The following is a 25217-nucleotide window of genomic DNA, read 5'->3' on the forward strand; positions in this document are numbered from 1 at the left end:
AACAGGTAGTTACTCCAGGAGAGCTGGAAAGGGCCGTAGAAGATCCTTAAACCCTCAGAAGGATTGGTATCCACTCCTTTGTTCAAGGAGGAATAAGATGAACACTGCCAGAGCCCTACAAAATGACCTCCAGCAGGCCACTGGTGTGAATGCTTCTGACCAAACAATCAGAAATGGGCTCCATGAGGATGGTCTGAGGGCCTGACATTCTGTAGAGAGCCCTGTACTAACTGCCAATCAGCGTAGAGCTTAAAAGGCATTTTCCATAGGCCACTAGAATTTCCAACAATGCCACTGGCTCTGTGCTCGTCACCGATGAAAGCAGGTTCAACCTGAGCACATGCGACAGACGTAAAAGGGTCTGGAGATCCCATGGAGAATGTTATGCTGCCTGCAACATCATTTAGTATGCTTGGTGTGGTGATGGATCAGTGATGGTCAGGGGAGGCATATCCCTTGAAGGACACACAGACCTCTACAGGTAAGATGATGGCACCCTGACTGCTATTAGGTATCGGGATGAAATCCTTGGACTCATTGTCATAAGCTACGCTTGTGCAGTGGCACCTGGGTTCCTCCTGGTCCATGACAATGCCCAACTTCATGTGGCTGTAGTTCCTACAGTTCCTGAAGGTTCTGAATCCAATAGAACACTTCTGGGACATTGTGTTTAGGTCCATTTGGCAGAGCCAGGATGCTCCTCAGATTTTCCAGGAGCTCAGTGATGCCCTGGTCCAGATCTGGGAGGTGACCCCCCCAGGGCACCCTCCGTCATCTCATTAGCAGCATGCCCAGGTGTTGATTTTGACTTGTTTACATGAAAGCTGAATCAGCCTGTAGTGTGTTTTTTCACTTTCATTTTGAGTATAACTCCAAATCCAGACCTCCTTGGGTTGATACATTTGATTTTCATTGATAATTTTTGTTTGATTTTGTTGTCAGCACATTCAACTATGGAACGAACAAAGTATTTAATAAAAATACTTAATTTCTTTATATCTACAATGTGTTACGTTAGTGTTTCCTTTATTTTTTTGAGCAGTGTATGTATACCTTTTGTACCTTGCCTACTCGAAATGTCCTCTTTCACGAAATCGATGGTGCCGATCACTTATCTCACTCTTCAAGACACAAAAGCGCGAGGAGACCTGTGCTCTAATGTGCTACTAATCTAGTGAACCGTGTGTAGGCTTAAAAAATAAAGAGACATAACAAAAAGAGACTTGTGCGCTTTTGGCAAATATGGTGACCAGCTATAACAACACCGTCGCACATGTGCACGTCATCATACTGCGGCACCCAAATTGAAACATCATCAACAATAGGCTAATAGGAGAGCAGAATCACATTACTGAAGCATGATGGGAAAGATTATGACCAACAAGGCAGCAGGATCTTGTGGCGCAACATTTTAAAGTAGAAAGTAGGATACCTATCTTTTACAGCACTGTATAGTATTTTGCCACTCGTAACCTGAAATTGTGTTATAACCTTGAAATTCTTTTTGTGCAGACGTTTGTAAGTAGATGTACCCCTGTACTGCCAAATAAAAGTAAAAACAAGCGCTAACATCTTCAATACATAACCTTTATAAAATTCTATGGAGTGTGTGGGGATACATAAATGTCATTCTATAACTGTTGCCTAATCACAAGGAATATTCTTATAACTGTTCTATGTAGAAATATTAAAAAAACTAAATAAGAAAAACATCACAGCACCATAACCTGTCTGAATGAACATTTCAACAGTCTTTCTGACTGTAACTGACAGCATGTTGCTACCATAAAGACTTTTCTGTCAAGCATTGAGTTGCATGTCAGAGTCTACCGTATCCCTCTAAAATATTCCTGCAATTCTTTCAGATGACTAGCTCAGACATTAGCCGAAATGAGAGACTACCTTAGTGCAGTGCACTGCTTGAAACACAGCAGTCTGGCAAACGCAAGGCTGTATGGTCACCGACGTGTGACTAATCACTTGGCTGAGACACATGAGTCCTTTTATTGTCTCGTCCCAGCCTAGCTCAGTACCATCAGGGCTTTGAGTTTGTCAGAGCGAAGCAGGCACCATATTTGGTCTTTAGGTCTGCTGAGTGTAACTCTGCTCATATGCTTGACCTCATTCAATTAATGTCAATTACCCCTTTCTAAAATATAGGCTATGGTATAATACAATAACAATATTACAAGTATTTCCAAAAATATATACAGTATATCATAGTACATTTGATTTGTTTTCACAAGTCCCTGGAAAACTGGGTAACACTTTACAATAAGGGTCCCTTAATTAACATTTTTATTTGCATTTTTAGACAATAACTAATGTTTAAGTAACATTACAATAATTAAAATAATTGCTTATCTAACATTTATAAGTATATTAATTAATATGAGTTAAAGCATTAGTTGATGCATAACCTCATTTTAAAATAACAATCACTTACTAGTACCAGTATACATAAGAAACATTGCTCTGTGAGTCCTTGGGTGCTACTAACCTAACCTTAAGTATGGTATTATTTCACGTGAACATACTTCATAAGTATTACTTAACCTTTATTAACCATTACTAATGTTTTTTGGACGCTTATTGTAAAGTGTAGCACATGCGTCCCTTAACAAAGAAATTATACATGCCTAAGTACAACCCCCCCCCCCCCCCCCCCCTTCCTAACCTTCATTAACCATTACTGATTTCTTTTTGGACTCTTATTGTAAAGTGTAGCACATGTGTCCCTTAACTAAGAACTTATAAATGCTTATTTTAACAAACCCTCACCCTATTAAGGCCTATATTTTTTTTTAATTTTACCAAACTATTAATTACTATCTGGTTATGCATTAACTAATGCATTAACTAATGTTAATTAATATATTACTAAATCTTAAATAAGGGATTATATGAATTATTGTAATGTTACTTAAACATTAGTTATTCTCTTGAAATGCATTAACTAATGCATTAACTTAATGCATTAACTAATGTTAATTAATATATCAATAAATGTTGGATAAGGGATTAAATGAATTATTGCCATGTTTCTCAAACATGAGTTATTGTCTAAAAATGCATTAACTAATGTTAATTAAGAGACCTTTATTGCAAAGTGTTACCGAAAACTGAAGTAATAAAAAACTGTTGCAGCGTCTTTAAAGACTGACCAAAACCCAATATCAATAGAATAAAATTAAATACAAATTACAAGAAATTGTGCTAATTTGTGACTGTCGAAAAACTATAGTTAGTAAATATTAGGCAATGACATATTTTTTTAGCTATATAAATGTCAAAATATACACATAGTGTTCTTACTGAATTGTGACCCTTCCTGTGAATTTCCTTCACATAAATCAGTAAATGTACGATGCAATCTTTTTACTCTTCACTTCCTTCAATGACCACAGCATGTTTTTCATTCCAGCTACGGTGAACACATGATCAAATGATTAGCTACACCGCCCTCAGCAATCTGGTATTGTTACCTTTATGTCACTTTCGGTCTGCAGCTTGGCCAAACAATGTTTTTCTCCGGAAAGGAGCTAAACAGAAATAAAACAGCATCACATAATTGGACAATGGTGCATACAGTATATGTATACTTTACAGTACATGCATAATATATGCTTTGGACCCACAACAGTTAAGTTTCAGTTCTAATTTTTCCATTTAAGCAAAGTCTGATAAACTTTCTTTTTGTTATCACCTCCTTTTCATCTCTTCATTTTTGGTCTCTCCTGTTGCTCTCCTCCCTCTTGTCAACTTATCTTTCTCACCATTCGCCCCTCTTTTTCTTCCTGTCCTAGTTCTCAGGGTCTCATGGTGAAGCTTTGTCTAATTACCATGCCAGTGTTTAATTGGAACAGCCTTCACAAACTGATTAAACTGAGTATCCCTTAAATATAGACAGGCTTTATTTTATACGCACACTGACGCACACACACACAAACAACATTTGGATACACATTACTCTCTCAACAAGTTAACATGCTCCAGTTGTATAAGAACACATAACACACTGTGTACACCAGGGTTTGAATTGGTGGATTTTTTCCAGGTTGGTACTTCAGTGACTGTGTTGCTGCCCTCTTTGTGTAGCTGAGGCATGTTGGCTGCGGCCACAGATTGATTTTTGGCCCAGTTCAACCACAAGCTCCCTGTAGCTGCTGCCACTGTGTCATCCAATAACTGGCGACTACACAGGCTCATTTAGAACCCAACATAACCAAATATCATACATTGTTTTTATTTTATGATTCTAAATTATTTGTGAGATGGTGAATTTTGTATTTTTTTATTTTGACTAGATAAAGATGTAGTCAGTAGTCCTTTGGATTGTCTCATTTTTCATAGTCACACAATTTCATACTTTGTTGTGTTTTTATATTTGTAGTTATTGACCGAAATGTTATGGTGCTATCTTGGCTAGGTCTCTCTTGCTAAAGAAACCTCCTCTCTCACCTAGCCCAGATTAAATTTTTTTTTTTCATTCATTTATTATTTATTGATTTATCTACTGTATTTATTTTTAATAAATTTGTCCTGTTTTTTCTGTAGCAAAGGTCCCTGGCCTCAGTAACCATGCAGGACATTGAACAGCTGACAGTCTTTGACCCACATATAACATCTTAATAATGTGAGGGAGGAGAAACAAAAATCTTTGAGCATTAAAAAAAAAAAATACCGCACTTAAACATTTTTACGTAGATTCTCCTACAGTGTATCAATATTTTCTCATGGCTTTTTGATTCAATATTTTGTTTGCTACTGTTTCTGACTGTGTTTCATATTGCCTCTGCAAAGCCCTTTGAGACAACCTTGTTGTGATATCGGGCTATACAAATAAAATTGAATTGAATTGAAAATATTTTGGTCAAGATTAAATCTATTGCTATGAATGAGATCATTCAGTTATTTTTTTATATTTTATATTTCAGTCCTGCCCAGCCATACATGTGGCACCCCCGGACTCATTCCAAATGGAGTCATCCATGGTGCGCGGTACAACATTGGGGACAAAATCCGTTACAGCTGCGAGTCTGGTTTTGTCCTGGAGGGACATAATATCCTGACATGTATCGTCTCACCGGGCAGTGGGGCACAGTGGGACTTCCCTTCACCATTTTGTAGAGGTAAGAGCACTTTGCCTTTCTTTATTCCTCATCCTTGACTGAAATAAGCACTTACTCCCTCTCCCAAAGGAGCTGTCTACCTGCTGGTAATTCACAAGGAAGTACTTTTCCAGATTTAACCCAGAAACTGTATAAAAATAATTGCTTGGGTCATGAGAACGGAGAGTCCAGATCAAGAGGTCACAGGCTGGGGAAGGATGAGAAAGGCCTGTGTATTGATTACCTGAAATCTCAGTAAGGTCTTCTTTAAACTATGTAACAAACCGCACTATGAACCAGAGGAAGTATCACATCCTGACACAAAGCCTGTTTAATAGTCAATTAGTTTGCAAACATGAAGAAACCTGTGCAGAGTTCAGGCAAAAGCGGCAGGCGCACAATCTCGGTAGGATTTAGAGTCTCAGGGGCAATCTCTGCAGAATACTGACTGGTTAATTTTCATTTGGTCATTAGGATAAGTGTGATGTAATGTCCTGTATTATTAAATGCTCTTATTTGTAGTAATGTAAGTATATACACATATATTTCTTATACAGACATGCAACCTTAATTATCCACTTGAATCTCTTTATAAAAATGTATTTTATGTAGAAGAATATGTTGATTTTCTTGAAAGGTGTTCACTTTTCTTAAGTAGGAATACTTTCCCCCATGCTGCATGAAAACTGCCTTGCTTATTAATGCGGAACATCCTCCTGAAATAATTCTACTTTAATCAGACTCAACCATAATATCAACTTTCAAATGTCTGACAAAAATATCTTAAATCTAAACTGACGTAAGAAATAACAGACATAACTTCCTCGGGAAAGCTAAGCCTCATTTGAGCACAGTATATAAACTACTGCAAACAAAAATCCAAGTACCCATCTTATTGTTTTTTTGTTGTTGTTGGAGGGTGCTCCCAATCAAAACTGAGTACAGGTTGTAAAACCGAGAAAAAAACAACAACATACGTATATACATATAAATATACTGTACATATACAGTATATTTCCATCCATCATTTTTCTCCCACTTATCTGAGGTTGGGTCGTGGGGGCAGCAGCTTCAGCAGTGAAGCCCAGCCTCAGCCATTTCATCATGCTCTTCTTGGAGGATCCCAAGGCGTTCCCAGGCCAGCCGGGAGACATGGTCTCCCCAGCGTGTCCTGGGTCGACGCTGCGGCCTCCCCCCTGTGGGACATGCCTGGAACACCTCACCGGGGAGGTGCCCTGGAGTCATCCTAATCAGATGCCCGAGCCACCTCATCTGGGTCCTCTCGATACAGAGGAGCAGCGGCTCTACTCCGAGCCCCTCCCGGATGAGTCTTACCATATCTCTAAAGGAGAGCCCAGACACCCTACGGAGGGAACTCATTTCGGCTGCTTGTATCTGGGATCGTGTTCTTTTGGTCACTGCCCACATCTCGTGACCATAGGTGAGGGTACGAACATAGATTGACCGGTAAATAGAGAGCCTTGCCGTTCGGCTCAACTCCCTCTTCACCACGACGTACTGATGCAGAGTCCGCATCACTGCAGACGCGGCACCAATCTGCCTGTCAATCTCCTGTTCCATTTTGCTGTCACTTGTGAAGAAGACCCCCAGATACTTGAACTCCTCCACTTAAGGAAGGAAATCATCCCTGACCCCGAGAGGTCATTCCACCTGAAGACCATGGTCTCTTGGATATGCTGATTCTCATCCTGACTGCTTCACACTCCGCTGTGAACCGTTCCAGTGAGAGTTGAAGCTCACGGCTTGATGAAGCCAACACTACATGATCTGCAAAAGCAGAGGTGCAATACTGAGGCCACCAAACCAGACCCCGTCAACGCCTTAGCTGTGCCTAGATATTCTGTCCATAAAAGTTATGAATAGAACCATTGTTTTGTTGGCGGAGTCCAACCTTCACTGGAAATGGATCCAACTCACAACCGGCTATACGGACTAAACTCTGAAAGCCTCCGCAATAGAGGCACGGAACATGTTCCTCCCGGACTCAATGTCCCCGCCCCCACCTCTCCATGGACATGGGCAAAGCTCGATATGGGAGTTGAAACTCCTCTAGATAGGACACTCTGCTAGGCGTTCCCAGCAAACCCTCACAAAACGTTTGGGTCTGTCAGGCCAGACCGGCATATTCCCCCACCATCAAAGCCAACTCGCCACCAGGCAGTGATCAGTTGACAGCTCCGCCCTTCTCTTCACTTGAGTGTCCGAGCCACAAGTCCGATAACACGGCCACAAAGTCTGTCATCGAACTGCTTTCTACGGTGTCCTGGTACCAAGTGCACATATAGACACCCTTATGCTTGAACATCCCATTGACAATCCGTGATGGGCGGAGAAGTCTCACAATAGAACACGACCCGGGTTCTGATTGGAGGGATGCATTCTTCCCAATCACGCCCCTCAAACTCTCAATGTCATTGCCCATGTGAGCATTGAATTCCTCCAGCAGAGCAAGGGAGTCCCAAGAAGGAGCACTCTCCAACACTCCCTCCCAGGACTCCAAAAAGGGTGAGTACGCTGAACTGCTGTTTTGTGCATGAGCACAAACAACAGTCAGTTGGGTATACCCACCCGAAGGCAGAGGGAGGCTACCCTCTCATCTACCGGGTTGAACCCCAATGTACAGGTGGCGAGTAAGGGGGCAATAAGTATACCCACACCTGCTTGTCACCTCTTACCGTGGGCAACTCCAGAATGGAAGAGTATCCAACCCCCCTCGAGAGGACTGGTACCAGAGCCCGAGTGATGCCCGACTACTTTGAGTCGGAACTTCTCTACCTCAGGCGCTAGCTCAGGCTCCTTCCCGACCAGAGAGGTGACATTCCACGTCCGAAGAGCCAGCTTCTGCAGCTGAGAATCGGACTGCCAAGGACCCCTCCTTTGCCTGCCAACTGCCTGTGCAGCCGACCTTCTTGGTACCTCCCGCAGGTGGTGAGCCCATGGGAAGGAGAATCCATGGTACCTCTTCGGGCTGTGCCCGGCTGGACTATATATAGATTGTATATATGTATACATACATACATTTTGTGATAATTGACGGCTCAATAGGTTGTAAGTAGGTGTGAATGTCTGTTTGAATTGTCCTTTGTCTTTATGTTCCAAGTTCTTGTCACTGAACTAATCCAGACTGTACTACTACTCCATCACATCATTTCATTTATTCATTCACAATGTTTTCTCTCCAGCGGAGGGGGCGTGCGGTGGCACGTTACGAGGCACCGCAGGTTCAATCACCAGTCCCAGCTACCCCGCAGAGTATGACAACAATCTGGACTGCACGTGGTCTATCCTTGCTGAGCCCGGGGATACAATAGCTCTTGTCTTCAACGACTTCTTATTGGAAGACAAGTATGATTTCCTGGAAATCAGCGGAACAGAGGCACCCAGCATATGGTGAGGAATTTCTTTTTGTACACAGCCAAATAACAGAGGCTCACAATTATTAACACCACCATAAGAAAATAACTTATATTTAAATGCACTCTAAATTACTACAGTTGCAACCTGCACTTGTAAATCATATAAAACTGCTGATATGATTAAAAACACTTTACAGCATTATCATTATCACTTGTTTTGTGCAAACATGCACACAACATAAGGAACATATACAAACTCTAATAATTGGTTAAATGTGTGGTTTTCGTTCTGATCTGCTGTAGTTTTACTGTAGGAAAAGGAATTATTATTTATATAGTCATTTCACACCTGGAGGAAAGAGGGAGTCTGACATTTGACACATCACGACAGTCCGAGCTTTAAAGTGCCAGTAGGTGTTATTCTAGCTGCAAGGTATGATACATTACCAGTCCTAACATGTTATTTATTTATTTTTACAAAGCGTGTCGTCTTCAACAAATGCTAAAAGCAAATAAAATATACTTTTTTACCGTCATTCTAGTGGAATAATTTGTGCAGGTTTTTTTTTTGTTTCATATTTTGTGCACTAAATATGTATCTCACAAAAGGCAAAGGTAAAAATGGCTGTCAAAACTCACCCTTTAATTAATCAATAATTAGGACATTATACAGGTTATAAAGAATGTGTCAAAATCATCACACAATATGTCAAAAACTAAACTAGTTTTGACACATGTGTTGAACATCAGAATTCCTCCTAAATGCACCATAGTATGTTGCAGTCCACTGTGTTAATTGCACTTAATTCGTTCTTTCATGTGATATTTACTGAAGGTGGTGCAACATAAACTTTGTTTTTGTCCACCACTTCCAGCAAATACCGATGACATGAAAGAACGAATAACAGCTAGCTACAGTTTTGTAATGTTTTTCATTTTTGATAGATCATTTGATCATTTTAGCACAGCTGTTTTTATATACTATATATCAGTGCTACCCAGAAAAAATGGAATAACCTGAAAAGGTTCTTGTTTTAATAATTGGAAAATATTAATCAGGAGCTGCTTAAGATATGTAAATTTGTGTGTAATGGCTAAATAAATATTAAACTGACAAAATAAAACACCTTTCACTTGATGTTCTAATTTTTTGGGTAGTAATGTATATACGATAGATTATTGTACAGTGGTACCTCGACATACGATCGCTTCGACACACGATCTTTTCGACATCCGACATAAGATTTGACTCTCTGTTTGTTTCTATACATCCAACGACATGCTCGAAATACGACGATTTGTGACAGTGCCACAGTTTCCTTGTTTTCCCGTAAAACAGACACACGGCAGATTTTCTTGTGAGAGAAATCAACATGGGTTCTAAGTAGGGATGTCCCGATCCAGGTTTTTGCACTTCCGATCCGATACCGATATTGTTTTGCACTTCCGATCCCATACCGATACTGGCCGATACCAATACCGACCTATCTGAGCATGTGTTAAAGTTTAAAGTTATTTAGCCTTCTTACTTAGTTGTCAGACTCATGTTGAAAAAGGTTTTAGTACTCTTGATAACAACTAGCCAGCTGAATTAGGTGAGTTTGAATAACACACAACGGTTGGTAACAAGAAACTGACCTGTTTATTCAGTGGCAAACACAAAACATTATAAATAACAAACAGAAATGACATAGTCAGTAAAACATGCAAATAATATTGTAAACTGTCTTAAAAAGCAAAACACACCAACAACCTCAGTGGAAAATCCCACAAATCCCCCAAGCTATTAGATGCTTTTAATGTTTCGTGCATTGGTTACAAAAATTGTATAAAAAGCCTCTCAGGTTTAAACAAATGACTATTTCAGTATCAAGTTAACATTTTAAAACAGTAAATAAAATACTCAAGTCCCCATTCTGTATCATCAGCTTTAAACTACATTCAATTCATTTTTTAATTTTGCAAATCAACTGTTAAAGTTGTTAAAATTGCTCCCATTATTCCATAATTTCCCTTCTGTCTACTTTCGACATGTGAAAGTTTTAAAACTGTTTTGAAGATAGATTCAAGTCAAGATTTTGCCGATTTAGGGGTATTTTAGATAAAAAGTTAATTAGGTTCGCTTGGAAGGTTCACAACAGCCTACTAGGGAAGTCTTCTGCTTTAAGATGGCGGCGGTTTACTAACGCATCTGGTTTTCAATACTTCAATGTTGCTAACGCAGTCCAGTCTGTCGTGTAGCATCTGGTTCTTTATACATATGATATCTATTATCTCCAGTAAAACGATGTTGACGTAGTTTGTAGCGGATGTCAGCATCAGTCAGGTATTCTTGTGTTTTTTATCCAGCGGCATGAGTTGAGCTAAAGCCGTGAGTTGAGCATTGGCATTACCCGGGTCTAAGACGAGTTATGTTTACTCTGCGTCCCGAAGACTGCGCTGTGTATTAGATCCGCTTTACTTGACATATTTCAATAATCGGAATTTGGATGTTTGTGAATCGTTCTTGAATGTTCCACGGTCGAATCGCGTGTTGGATGGTGCGTCTTTACTCACGTGAGATAATGGCTCGTCATCCAGAATTAATTCTTCGGATATGACTCTTGTTATTCCCTGGGCTTTGGGACTGTCGAGTGCCAGTTAGTCACGCATAGCAAAGGTTTCTGCCAGTGTTAGCTGCGTAGGACCTTTCTTTTTGTCTTCGGTTTTCTAAACATACTCCTCATATTGTTTGTGGTGGTTTTTTGCTAAATGCTTGATTAGGTTGGTTGTATTAAAACTTCTTACAGCTTTACCACTACGCTTGACTTTATTGTGGCATATGTTGCTCTCTGCCTCTTCGTCTTTGTCGTCCTTTAAAGTGAAATGATCCCACACAGCTGAAATTTTTACCGATAAAGTCTCTCGGTAAATTGGGAGACGGTAATGTAAATGTAGTGTGTTGAAGGTGTGCCTTAAAATGCGGACCGGATTTTAGGGAAACAAGGAAAAACTGGAATGGATTATGTAAATCGGTGCGCTGGAAAACCCGGACCAGACTTTTAGAAAAACTGGATCGGGAGTCTGGATCGGAATTTTTCCCGTGTTCCAATCCGATACCGATGCGTATTTTTTTGCCCATATCGGCGTCCGATCCGATCCAAATATCGGATTGGGACATCTCTAGTTCCAAGACGGTTAGTGCAGGTGGTGAAAACAGTAAAAAAGGTGAGGCTTACTATTGAAGTTAAGATGGAAATGATAGAAAAATATGAGCGTGGTGAGCACGTCCATAACTGGCTGGACAATTCCACCGTTGAATGTCTACGATCTTGACGGTCCTCCTCCGACCTCCGTATGCCAGTCTTTATAAGTTAAAGTGACGATTATTATTGTAACATCGCCGAAGAAATCTCCAGTTTTGTCAGGTTTTTAATCATTTATTTCGGAACATGCCCACTGTCTGCCGCAGCTGACGACAACAACAGAACATGAAAAGTGAAAGTAAAAACTTTCTCACTCCGTCACGCCAGCCACGCGGTGCATTCGGGTATATCACGCAAAATACATCCACCACATTAGAACCCAATTTGTTACATTATTATTATTATTATTATTACAATTATAATATTATTATTTGGATTTTTATTCATAATTTTTTTTGTTTTCCTCTGTGTAATTGCTATTTACAACAGTACCAGCAGTATTTATTAACAATTTAGTGTCAGTTTTCGGACCGTGAAACAAATTAATGGAATTATAATGTATTCGTATGGGAAAATCCTGTTCGAAATATGACCATTTTGACTCACAAACAAGGTCCTGGAACAAATTTACTTCGTATATAGAGGTACCACTGGAAGTAATGTATGTAATTGCAGTACCTTGCTTTTGCTAGAATATATGACTAAATTGTTTGTACAAGTTCAGGATGGTACATAGTTTCCTTCCCAGTTAGTGGTTCAAAGCCCACGGGGAATATGACAAAGTATTTTTTCACCCCTATATATAATGTTTGTGTTTTAAAATTGGCAGTTTTGTTCCAACCGCTCTGTTACATTTGGGTCCGCAACTAGTATACTTCTTGAGCATGTTTGAGCAGAAGTTGAGTCTGCCTGCTAGTTAAGCATAGTCTTGCTGCTCCTTCAAGTTGCTGAGCAAATGTAGAAATGCAAATCACAGGGTAATGTCCATCATTGTAACAAGGTTCTTTCGTGTGGGGAAAACATTGGTAGTCTTTATTGTGATTTGATGCTTTATTGAGACAGATTTTAGTTTGTTCGTGAATCATCAATTGATTGAGGAAATGCTGAAATGCCACCATTCCCAAGGGACCTCATTAGCCTTTTGCGACACCACTTTTTCCTCTCCTTCTTCTAGTAAGATGAATGACATTGTGTTCAACTGATAAAAATAAACTGCTTTCATGAGAACGTTGATTATATCAGTTAAGAGATTTTACAATACACATAATTCTCCTCCAACATTTATTAAGTCGAATCTGTAATCCTCTGGAATGCAATCATTCATCCAAGGTTTTTTTTTTTTTTTACAAATTCCAGCATCCTCACAGCTGTGCATGGTGACATGGTATTCGGTCTCATTCAACAACTACAAATATCAGCGAGACCAGGTGTTTTCATGTAAAGGTCAGAGAGGGTTATTCCGGGATGTGTAACTGTGACTGTATTGGGATATTTAGTCCTATCAGTCTCTTGATCAAGAACAATGTCGCAAGAAAGCCTGGTTTTATGTGGTAATATTAGAATTCATAGGTGGACAAACAAATGAACATCGTGAAGGGGTCTCAAGAGCAAATTGCTCTACGGAAACAAAAAGATAGGCAAATAATTGTGTGTTTAGTCTTGTCACCAGTTGAACGGTTACACATCAAGTGTGGCGTTCTCATGATACCGTTTATGTGTACGTCTGCATGTCGGTGTCAGGTCTTAAGTGGCCTGCTGACAGCTTGAGCTGTTGCTCTTTGTCCCCAGGCGCTGACAGATAGCACACACGTATGCACTCACATACTCGCCTGGCTTATCTGTGAAAGCTTAACATTCAAAGACCCAAATCGCACAGTCCTTTGCAATGGAGCAATGGGAATTTATGATGAAAATCACAGTGCACACTGTGTTTCAAAAAATTAGCCAATGGGTGGTTTTGTTCGTTTAATGAGTGTAGTGGTGGGAGGGCTATTTCAATATAGGGTTTTATAGGATATTTTTTTATTTTAAATTTTTGGACACACACACCAAGGCAGGTGGAATATAGAAAATTTCTGCATCGAGTTAACTCCCGGAAAGTGATAAGAATTTGTAATAATGAGGTAAAATTGCATTTAACAACAATTTAAACCATAAAAAAACACAATGACACCAAAATATTTTAATACCTTTTCAAACATTGCTGTGCCCGTAAAAACATGTACCGTATTTTCCGCACTATAAGGCGCACCGGATTATAAAGCGCACCTACAATGGATGTCATATTGTGAAACTTTTTCCATATATAAGCCACACCGCATTATAAGGCGTATTGAATAAACGCTACAGTAGAGGCTGGGGTTATTTTATACATCCATTAGACGGTGCTGTGATAAAGGGAATGTCAAAAAAACAGCAACACAACAGCAATTTTGTGGGGAATTTTTTGTCTTTTTGGTCCAAAAATGTATAATTGGTCAGTGAAGAAAACAACAGTTTGGGCATAAAGTTCAAGGTGTCCTGAAAAACAGGAATCAAAGCAGGCCATTATGAATAATTCTTTCTTTGAAATATAAATGCAAAAAAAAAAAAAAAAAAACAACAACAAAAAAAACTGTTGCGGCTCAATATTAATTAACATATAAGGCGCACTGGATTATAAGGCGCACTGTCGGCTTTTTAGAAAATTTAAGTCTTTTAGGTGCGCCTTATAGTGCGGAAAATACAGTGTATTTTTTCTCACCAACAAACCAACTTAGGCCTGCACTGCCTGTCAAAATGTTGTGTTTGTGTTTCCAACCAAATCTTTTGTACTTGTTTCTTTGTTGTAGTTATTGCTGCTGCAATTATGTGTACCCAGAGTTCTGTGCTTGCACTCAAAGTTAACATACAGCGGAGAGCTGTTAGTTGGTCTGAAAAACTCACCATGAGCTTCTCTGGACCTCCGGGCCTGTACCACGGGACCTCGTAAACTCCAGCAGGCGATTCTGTCCTCCTACACATAGCTCTAACACTTCTAAGGATTAGTCTACATGATCCTCAAACCTAGATGATGCTGCAAAAAGCACCTAGGTGAAATGACAAAGCCATTTGAGCCAAGCAGTAATTTGCAAAGCTAGCTAACCAGCCTGAGCCAATCAGCTACAGACCCGTACAGCTGCTTTGAATAATAGAGTGTGCAATTAAGGTAACAACAGTGAAAGAGAAATACTGTTCAACAGACATTGTATTGTAGCAGGTGAAGCACAAATCCTTATAATGATGCGGTTAAAGGGACACTCCAGTGGAATTCAAAATTAATACATTTTAATTGACTGGGTCAAAGAAAAGAGTGTTGATAACAATCCCGCCAAATTTGAATTAATAAAAAAAAGCTAATTATGTTTAATAAGGCTTCAAATTGGGGAAAAATAAGGCTGGCCCATCAGGTCTCAGGAACTGACTGACTGTTCTCAAAGCACACCCCGTTCAAGTCCTATATGGCTGCTGGTTACCATTGATTGTTACAACACAGCTGGCGGCAAGCAGCACCCTCAGGAAGCACGCAGGCAAGCAGTTACGGTGCCTTGTGCAGTAGTTGCCGTCAGTGAATGTGTTTAGTCTGCTACAATTAGCTTGACATTTTGCCGGGCCCTTGGCAGTATTATAGCACACTGTACGTATCCACAGCTGCTAAGCCTCTGCAGCTTAATGGCGAAGTTAATGAGGAAACCGCACTTGTGCCGGGGAGGAAACCGGGCACTGACGGAGCACTTAGCCTTATATCGGGGTAGGGAATGGCCAGAAAGCAAGAGTGCTAAGTTACTTCACCTAACCCTCTTTTTAAGCCCGCCCAAAAAATCCTGACAAGTGAGCAGACATAAAATAGTTTCCTGAGTTTCATCACTCAAATAACAGCCTATGCACAGGTTTTCAGCCCTTATCTTCAAACATATCTATTCTATAAACAAATTATCAAAATGAAACGAGTGTCCCTTTAAGTGCTCTGTTCATGCATGCCTTTTAGGCACGTGAAGCTTTCAAGTTCAAACTGAAAGTTGCCACAAAAGTAAAAGAGCAGAGAGGCTTCTGAAGGAACCATATTTAATCCCATAAGTCACAATGCGCATTCTTGCAGCTGCCTTCTGTTCACGCTGCCATTCATTGCAGTTTTTCTTTTTTTTTTTTTTTTTTTTCTCTCTCTCTATTGCGTTACGAGTCCTCTTCACTTGCCCTTCCTTTTTGTTTTCTTCCAGGTGTGTTAGTTGCCTTTCATGCCATGAGTGTATTTAAGCTCCGCTGTTTCAGTTGCTCTTTGTCAGATCTTCGTCTAAGTTATGGGTATGTTTGTGCTATGCCCCCCTCCTGCCTTGTCCGTGCCTATTTTTGAAGCAAGTTTATTTTGATATTTTGTGTTTTGATTTGCTTTGCACTTTGACAAAAGAACATTTTTGTTTTTCCAATAAACATTTTACGGTCTCCAGTCTGCCTCGCCTTGTCACCTTCCTAACCCTGGCATATAAGGTCCCCCATTCCGTGCCCGCTTACCAGCTGTAAATGTAACAAGTTGCATATATTTTAGCACACACATGCTTTTGGATATGAATAATTACATGCAAACACACAAAAAATTGAATTAATACAAAGTCAGAATTGGGCAACACAGCCAAAGACTAAAATGTTTTACATGAAATTGAAATGCACAATGATTTAATGGAATGGAATTTTATTGTCATCATCATCGGTATCATTGACAATCATTGACAATTACAAAATGTGATATGATTTGCCCGAAGGAACCGAAGAAGAAGACAAAGGCGGACAAGATGAAGCATATGCTTATCAGTTTCCCGTCCCCCATACGACTAAAGACACACATTCAGGCATGGACCATACATCAAAACTGTACAATAACACAATCAACAATCGGAGTTTAGTAACTTAGCGTCCAGTCAAGCAGCTCAATTAATTTCAGGGCGTACAAGGTTATGGCTTAGTCATGTCCCTGACATTTTTGCATCTGTTTGCTGTGGAACATTTTGTTGTGGCTATGTGTGTGGCAAAAGTGATTATGTGTTATCACAGCTGGTGTGAGTAGCGGCAACAATTGGCGCACACAAAGGTCACTTTAACAGTTTCATCAGACATGTATGTATAAAATCAAACAACATGCTGTACATATTTTATCCCAAGATTAATGTCTCCACAACGAAAACATGCTTATTATTCGTTTTATACAGTATCTTTTCCATATACTAGACATTTAAATCAGGAGCTCGGTAGACACAGCAGATAATTATGTTTTTACAATTGGGGATTAGGAGCTCAATTGCAATACATTCAAGGAGATAATACATTCAAGGAGATAATAGACGTGTAATAATACTTATTTTCCAAACAGTGACTGCAATGCAGTTGCTATCAAATTCAAACAGGTATATACTGTCTGTAAAAAAAATGGATAGCCTATAACAGGGTTTAATTTTTAAACAATGATTGGACAGTCAATATAAAGTCCACACCCCAGTTCCAAATTCCAGGTTCTTGATATATAAAGTATCATTTTGCCAGGGTTTGTAGAGGGATTCAACTTACAGCTACTGTAACAGCTTAACTTTAATTAGTCGTAATCAGAGGCACTTAAAATGGTGGCAGGTGTGTGTACTGACCCCTATTTAACATCAATTTCAATGGGATAGGTTAATTCTGAATACAGTCACACCCTCAGTCATGAGAATGTACACACTTGTGCTACCACATACTAGTACAATAAAAAAATGGCAGAAAATCATCTCAGTATGTTTTTTAATGCAAAACCTGGCATTCGAACAGAGACATGTACTAGACATTGGTATCCCCTACAGGCAGGGCGAGACAATGAAGGAGGGTTAACGGTCAATGTATACGTGCCGCACCTCTATATGTTAGTTTTTGCGCTTTGGAATCAAACCATTACACAATTACTGTTATTGGTTCCATCAACAGGGATAACCTGTGCTTGAAAAAAAAAATACTACAATAAACTTATCCACACTCCTCTTCCCACCCAAAAAAAAAAAAATAAAAAAAATTAAAAAAAACACTAAATACATTTCTACAAATTACAGACTTGGGATTAAGACATGATTTACAGTTTCACCGCAGGATGTGGGCAGGTCATTGTGAGGATGATTGACACCTGACAGGGCTACTGTGACGGGTCGTTTCAGTTTACCAGAATTTTTTGGGGGAGGATTGGTTGTCCCAAAAGCAATTTCCTGTTCCATGTTCCTGTCTACTTGTCTACTAACTGGCAGGTTCAGTTACGTTGACTTGCTGTCACACATTACCGTCACCCACTGCTGCGCACACACATGCAGCCAGGCATGCACATACTGTACATGCGTAATTGGACTTGGACCATTTTCGGCTTTTCGACCAACTGGTCACATTGAGTTGCATATTTCATGCTTGACAGAATGTTATTGTGGTAATACCATGACATTCTTTTAATTTAATCTCTTTTTAATTTTTTCCTTTCTCTATTAGCGCTGAATGGTAAATGGTGTTATACTTGTATAGCACCTTTCCACCTTTCAAGGCCCTCAAAACGCTTTACACTATCTCGTCATCCACCTACTGGTCGAATCGAACCCACAACCTCTGGGTTGGAGTACAACTACTCTACCACTGAGCCACACCACCAGGGATCTCCAAAACCAGTCCTCGAAGGCCGCTGTGGGTCCTGGTTTTTGTTCATACCGATCAGGCACAGACCTTTTGACCAATGTGGTTTGTACAAAAACAAGCAGCACCTGACTTCAATCAACTGATTACACTTATAAAACACCCAATTGGTGAAAAGGTATGGTCTTGTTTTGTTGGAGTGAAATCCTGCACCCACTGCGGCCCTATGTGGAATAGTTTGGAGACCACTGCACACCACCCTCTACCTGGCACTGGGAATTCATTTTGCTCCAAAATCACCAAAATAGACGTAGCCACATTTTTCCCACCTTTGAATCCTTCAGTTTATTTTTATGACATTAAAGGAAGTAAATTATCGGCTTCGTGTGACTAATGAGACAAAATGCATGGTTTTCATTGGTTCGAATATAGTCCTATAAAATTGAACTTTTCCTTTTACATCCTCAAGCACTGATGATGTACGGTGTCCTAAATCCACTTAGTCTCTACATTAAGTGCCTAAGCAGAAGCAGTGTTCAACACACAGGTTTATTGTCAAGTTCAAAAATAGATCCTTAGGTAGACATTGTAAAATTACCCAAAAATAAGGAGAGAAGACACTCAGTTTTCTTGGCCAAGGAGGTCAAACATGTGACTCGTGAGCCACCAAGATTGATCTAAAGGACAAAAAACCTCCTTGGTATTTTATTTAGGGGTTTTCCCTAAACAAGATTGGGGCCGCCCTCAGGGAAGGGAGAGCAAGCTGGCGACACCCATGTGGGTTTTTATTGGATATGTGTGTGCATGTAGGTGGAATTAAGTGATACACGTGTGTGGAGCAAGAGCTTATGTAAACAATCAAAACAATCATATAAACAGTCAAAATAATATATAAACAGTCAAAATAATGCAGACACTTTTAGTTATGCAACGTTAAACAATCAGCAAAATAGTCCATACACTTCCAGTTATGCACCGCTGTGGCCCTGGAAGATGTCCTCGGATGGAAAATTGTCCTCGAAGGGCTAGGCGAAAGTCCAAACCCCAGGTGCTGAGGATGCCTGGAAGGTCTAGTTACGCAACGACGCGGCCATGAAGCCACCCCGACCCTCTTTTACCCTTTGTAACACTTAAGCATTATACTACAATCTGGTATAGCAAGCAATAATCATTTACTGGTTATATACGTAAGAAAAATATGGCAATATGTATTATTTATGTTATATATGAGCACAAGCAAATATTCAATCAACCAACCAAGCAAATATTTAATAAATCAAACCCCGATAATTATCTCAACATTTATCCTTTCCTTTTCAGTCCTTTTCTCCCACGTATCCTTTGGCCAATAAATGGATTTTCCTTTTTTTGCATTTGTACTGTCATTCAAGTTTTGAAATTATATAATTGAACGTTCCAGATAATGTCGTAGTAGCTGAATTGTACTGGCTGGTACTATTGTTCGTATGGCTAAATGAGGAAACACTACTTGAAACATCTCTCAACAACACCGCAGAACACTAGATCTATTAAACAAATAACAATCATATTCTGATGGTGTTCGGAAAAAAACCAAACAAAAAAATCACTATTTAAAACTTGTAAATACATTGCATGGATTTGTAGCAACACATTTTGACAGCCAGGCCCATGATCTTGGCCGTAATTTGTCATACTATTTGCTCAGGAGGGCAAGATAAAAAGATAGGAATTATCGTAAGAATGTGCATGAAGCATACTCCGATACATTGAATTTTTTTACGCAATCAACTCTCCCTCTGGCTTCTACATTTTTATTTCCCATTCATATCGTCTTCCTCTACTTCTCTACCTCGGTATCCCAAGTCTCTGGAGTGCCATTTTATTCAACTAAAATTATTTTTATTGGTCTGATGCAGACTATATGCATACTGAAACAAACATCAGTTAGTCATATTTTGATCCCTGCTGTCCATTACAATTCTCATATTTACAGTATTTCTACAACTTTTGCCAGTACTAAAAACTATTATACACTAAAATCATTAAGGTAGTCAGCCATTTTAACAAGCATCAGCTTGTAATGCTAATTCGTTATAGGCTGACGGAATCTCCAAATGTTCACATCAAATGAACCCGTTCCATTTTAGTCTAATGTAGAGTTTAGCTTAATTTAAAAACCCCGGTTGCTGATTATAATATTAATTTGTTAATAGGGTCACTGCTGATAATACTATATGATGATTCTCTGGCTCATAATACGTTCCAGTCAGGCAGCTCCCCCACTTTTTTTTTCTCTGCACTTTATTTTATAGTGCCTTTAAATTTGATAAGAAGACAAAAATAATTATACCTCTATAGAGCAAGTAATTATGAGAACAGTGGTAGAGAACAGTGGTAGACAGCCTCAATTAAAATTCAAGTCTATTTTGAGGCTAGACATGGACATGCTCATTCTGACGTCACATGCAGATTGTGGGTTAATGAATCAACAATACCACATCATCTGCAAACAGACGAAATACCAACTCAATATCCCTGCAGATTGCCCATATTTGTTAATAACAAACAGCCGAAAGTCACGCACACCATTATAGGCAACCACTTCCCTGTTTCAACCAACTTGATTGCTGTGAGACCTCCTACTCCCACAGAGAGGAACGGACAGACTTTCTACATCAGCACAAAACACTAAAAGAGACTTTGAATACATCTGTACACCTTTTAAAGTGGATCAAATTTACATTTGCAACGTACCGATAGTGTGAGAATCCCATTATACTACTACATGGTATGGCTCCCCAGCAGAAACTTTTAGGGTTCAAACGATTGTCACATGTTGCATCCACTCTGCAAAATCTTGAAACGCAAGTTATAAAAAAATAATCTGCATCTGTTATGGTTTATTAATGGAACAAATCAATTTGAAAAAAAAAAAAAAAAGAACAAAAGAAAAAAAACTAACAAAAAAACTACACACATACTTGTCAAGTTGTACGGTTTCGGCGTAATTTGTACAAGTGAGCACTGATTTTTAAATGTGTACGGCGTACGTTCAAAATCTGTTTTTCGTGCATTACATTTTTTTTTTCTCCGTTCGGATTTTGTCACCGTTTCGGCAATGAGACAATGTGCGTTACTATGCGTTACTACTTTGGTTGAATGACGCGAGAAAAGTCAGAGACACTGAGAGCAAGGTGTTTGTTGTGACGCTGTTCCAAACGCGATGCTAGGCTAGATGGCTCCAATATTTCTTGACTGTAGCCGACAGCATACAATCTACGCCTAGATATCTCATGCATATAGAACTACATACGAAATGACAGACTCGGTGGCGTTAGTAAAAAGCCGCCATTTTAGAGCAGTACACTTCTCAGAAAGGCTCTGTTGTAGTGAACCTTCGTAGCGAACCTATGTAACTTTTTATCTAAATACTCCGAAATCAGCAAAATCTTGACTTGAATCTATATCTATAAATGATGAAACAGTTTTAAAACTTTCACATGTTGAAAGTAGACAGATGGGAAATTATGGATTTTATTTTATTTATTTATTTTTTTTTTTCTTCAAAAAATGAAGAAAAAAAATATGAAAGATAAGACCAGTTACTTTACCAAGTAACTAATTACTCTTATATACAGGTGACTGAGTTACTAACTCAATTACTTTTGGGAGAAGTAATTTGTAAGTAATTACTTACTTTTTAAAAGTAAGATTAACAACACTGGTCATAAAGATGTCTGCAGAATGAAAAGTGACGAAAGCAGAGATTTTATTCTGGCAATTTGTTGCCGAACACAATTTGCCTGCAACTATTCCTGATCACTTCTCAGAATTAGCAAAAGAAATGTTCCCTGACTCAACGATCGCATCGGTGAGTTAATTTTATCATTGATCTTTTTAATTTATAATTGGACACACTAACGAACTACTTTCAAAACAAACTGAATTGCCAGCTGTAGTACCATGAAGTGCAGCCATCAAGACATGATAGAAATTGCCAAAAGTGCTACATACAATTATAACAAAAGTCACTTTTAATTTTAGTAATCATGATGTACGTAGCTGTAGATATTGTTTGTTCTTTGATTGCTCGAGGTTAAATGTTACAATATTATCAATAAATCCATATAACATATAACCTGGAAAATAAAATAAAACTCAATTTTTAAAACAAAATAAATTCATATCATTTTAAAAATTGAGTTCTATTTTTGTGTCATATTGCACGCTATATACAACGTTGTAAGATTAGTCACCAATTTGAAAGGGCATACGTCACTATTTGTAAGATCGCCAACGGCCTCGGGTTGACAGGTACAGTGCCTTGCAAAAGTATTCGGCCCCCTTGAATCTTGCAACCTTTCGCCACATTTCAGGCTTCAAACATAAAGATATGAAATTTAATTTTTTTGTCAAGAATCAACAACAAGTGGGGCACAATCGTGAAGTGGAACAACATTTACTGGATAATTTAAACTTTTTTAACAAATAAAAAACTGAAAAGTGGGGCGTGCAATATTATTCGGCCCCTTTTATTTTCAGTGCAGCAAACTCACTCCAGAAGTTAACTGAGGATCTCTGAATGATCCAATGTTGTCCTAAATGACCGATGATGATAAATAGAATCCACCTGTGCGTAATCAAGTCTCCGTATAAATGCACCTGCTCTGTGATAGTCTCAGGGTTCTGTTTAAAGTGCAGAGAGCATTATGAAAACCAAGGAACACACCAGGCAGGTCCGAGATACTGTTGTGGAGAAGTTTAAAGCCGGATTTGGATACAAAAATATTTCCCAAGCTTTAAACATCTCAAGGAGCACTGTGCAAGCCATCATATTGAAATGGAAGGAGCATCAGACCACTGCAAATCTACCAAGACCCGGCCGTCCTTCCAAACTTTCTTCTCAAACAAGGAGAAAACTGATCAGAGATGCAGCCAAGAGGCCCATGATCACTCTGGATGGACTGCAGAGATCTATAGCTGAGGTGGGAGAGTCTGTCCATAGGACAACAATCAGTCGTACACTGCACAAATCTGGCCTTTATGGAAGAGTGGCAAGAAGAAAGCCATTTGTCAAAGATATCCATAAAAAGTCTCGTTTAAAGTTTGCCACAAGCCACCTGGGAGACACACCAAACATGTGGAAGAAGGTGCTCTGGTCAGATGAAACCAAAATTGAACTTTTTGGCCACAATGCAAAACGATATGTTTGGCGTAAAAGCAACACAGCTCATCACCCTGAACACACCATCCCCACTGTCAAACATGGTGGTGGCAGCATCATGGTTTGGGCCTGCTTTTCTTCCGCAGGGACAGGGAAGATGGTTAAAATTGACGGGAAGATGGATGCAGCCAAATACAGGAACATTCTGGAAGAAAACCTGTTGGTATCTGCACAAGACCTGAGACTGGGACGGAGATTTATCTTCCAACAGGACAATGATCCAAAACATAAAGCCAAATCTACAGTGGAATGGTTAAAAAATAAACGCATCCAGGTGTTAGAATGGCCAAGTCAAAGTCCAGACCTGAATCCAATCGAGAATCTGTGGAAAGAGCTGAAGACTGCTGTTCACAAACACTCTCCATCCAACCTCACTGAGCTCGAGCTGTTTTGCAAAGAAGAATGGGCAAGAATGTCAGTCTCTCGATGTGCAAAACTGATAGAAACATACCCCAAGCGACTTGCAGCTGTATTTGGAGCAAAAGGTGGCGCTACAAAGTATTAACACAAGGGGGCCGAATAATATTGCACGCCCCACTTTTCAGTTTTTTATTTGTTAAAAAAGTTTACATTATCCAATACATTTTGTTCCACTTCACCATTGTGTCCCACTTGTTGTTGATTCTTGACAAAAAATTAAAATTTTATATCTTTATGTTTGAAGCCTGAAATGTGGTGAAAGGTTGCAAGGTTCAAGGGGGCCGAATACTTTTGCAAGCCACTGTATGTACACAACACATTAATGTATACAAAGTGTACTCCTTGGTATCCAACAGACATTTTTCACTTACTTACTTATCGTGCATAACTCATCAAACTAGAAATTAGTGTGTGGATTTTACAAAAATTTAAATAATTTGTTGTTAATTGGAAGGGGATGGGGTCAAAACAACAACAACATGAAGATAGTAAGCTATTTTTCAATTTATTTTATCACAAGTAAAGCCAAGATTGCACAGCATTAGCATTGGAAATCTATTTTGCTTATTCTTTCTTTCTTTCTTTCTTTCTTTCTTTCTTTCTTTCTTTCTTTCTTTCTTTCTTTCTTTCTTTCTTTCTTTCTTTCTTTCTTTCTTTCTTTCTTTCACACTTCACAACCACTGTAATGAAACACTTCTCTCTCTCTTTCTCTCTCTCTCTTTCTCTCTCTCTCTCTCTCTTTCTCTCTCTCTCTCTCTCTCTCTCTCTCTCTCTCTCTCTCTCTCTCTCTCTCTCTCTCTCTCTCTCTCTCTCTCACTTGCTCTCTCATCCCCCACCCTTCTGTTGATTGAAGTGGATTCTCACTCCCTCAAACTCACCATCCTTCATTTTATTCTCTTCCTCATTTACCTGTGCCTCTCCTTAAAATATTTGGCCCCTGACATTTATTCCCATTTTCCTGCAACCTGCTTTATCACTCCTCGGTTCAGGAAGATATGCACATCATTAGCTAGCTCTGCTACTCTCTTTTCCTCCTCCAAGATCCATCGGTGGTCACCTCTCATTTGCATCTTCTTTTCAGTCCTGCTCCTCTCTGACCTCTTGCCGCTCCCTCATTCCAGTGTCAGGTGGCTGGCCAGTCTGAATGAATAATGGAGCAGATGCAGCATGTCTCGCCTCCATTTTTCAGCTGTCTCCATGCAAAGCTCTTCAATACATTTCTTGTTGTCTGTTGGATGGAATTTTCTATTTTGCTTGTATTATTTATGTAGGT

The 25217-nt window shown here is 39.3% G+C and overlaps 1 protein-coding gene across 2 annotated transcripts in view; it reads left to right on the forward strand.

Moving 5' to 3' along the window:
* The window catches only part of LOC130927696 (CUB and sushi domain-containing protein 1-like), a 687910-nt gene that overhangs the window by 369314 nt on the left and 293379 nt on the right, over positions 1-25217 (forward strand). For both annotated transcript variants that reach the window (XM_057853669.1, XM_057853670.1), the window contains exons 4-5: positions 4938-5132; positions 8315-8522. In XM_057853669.1, the coding sequence (XP_057709652.1) occupies positions 4938-5132; positions 8315-8522 (403 nt within the window). The remainder of the gene's footprint in view (positions 1-4937; positions 5133-8314; positions 8523-25217) is intronic.

This window comes from Corythoichthys intestinalis, chromosome 1, assembly GCF_030265065.1.
Source record: "Corythoichthys intestinalis isolate RoL2023-P3 chromosome 1, ASM3026506v1, whole genome shotgun sequence".
Taxonomy (NCBI): domain Eukaryota; kingdom Metazoa; phylum Chordata; class Actinopteri; order Syngnathiformes; family Syngnathidae; genus Corythoichthys; species Corythoichthys intestinalis.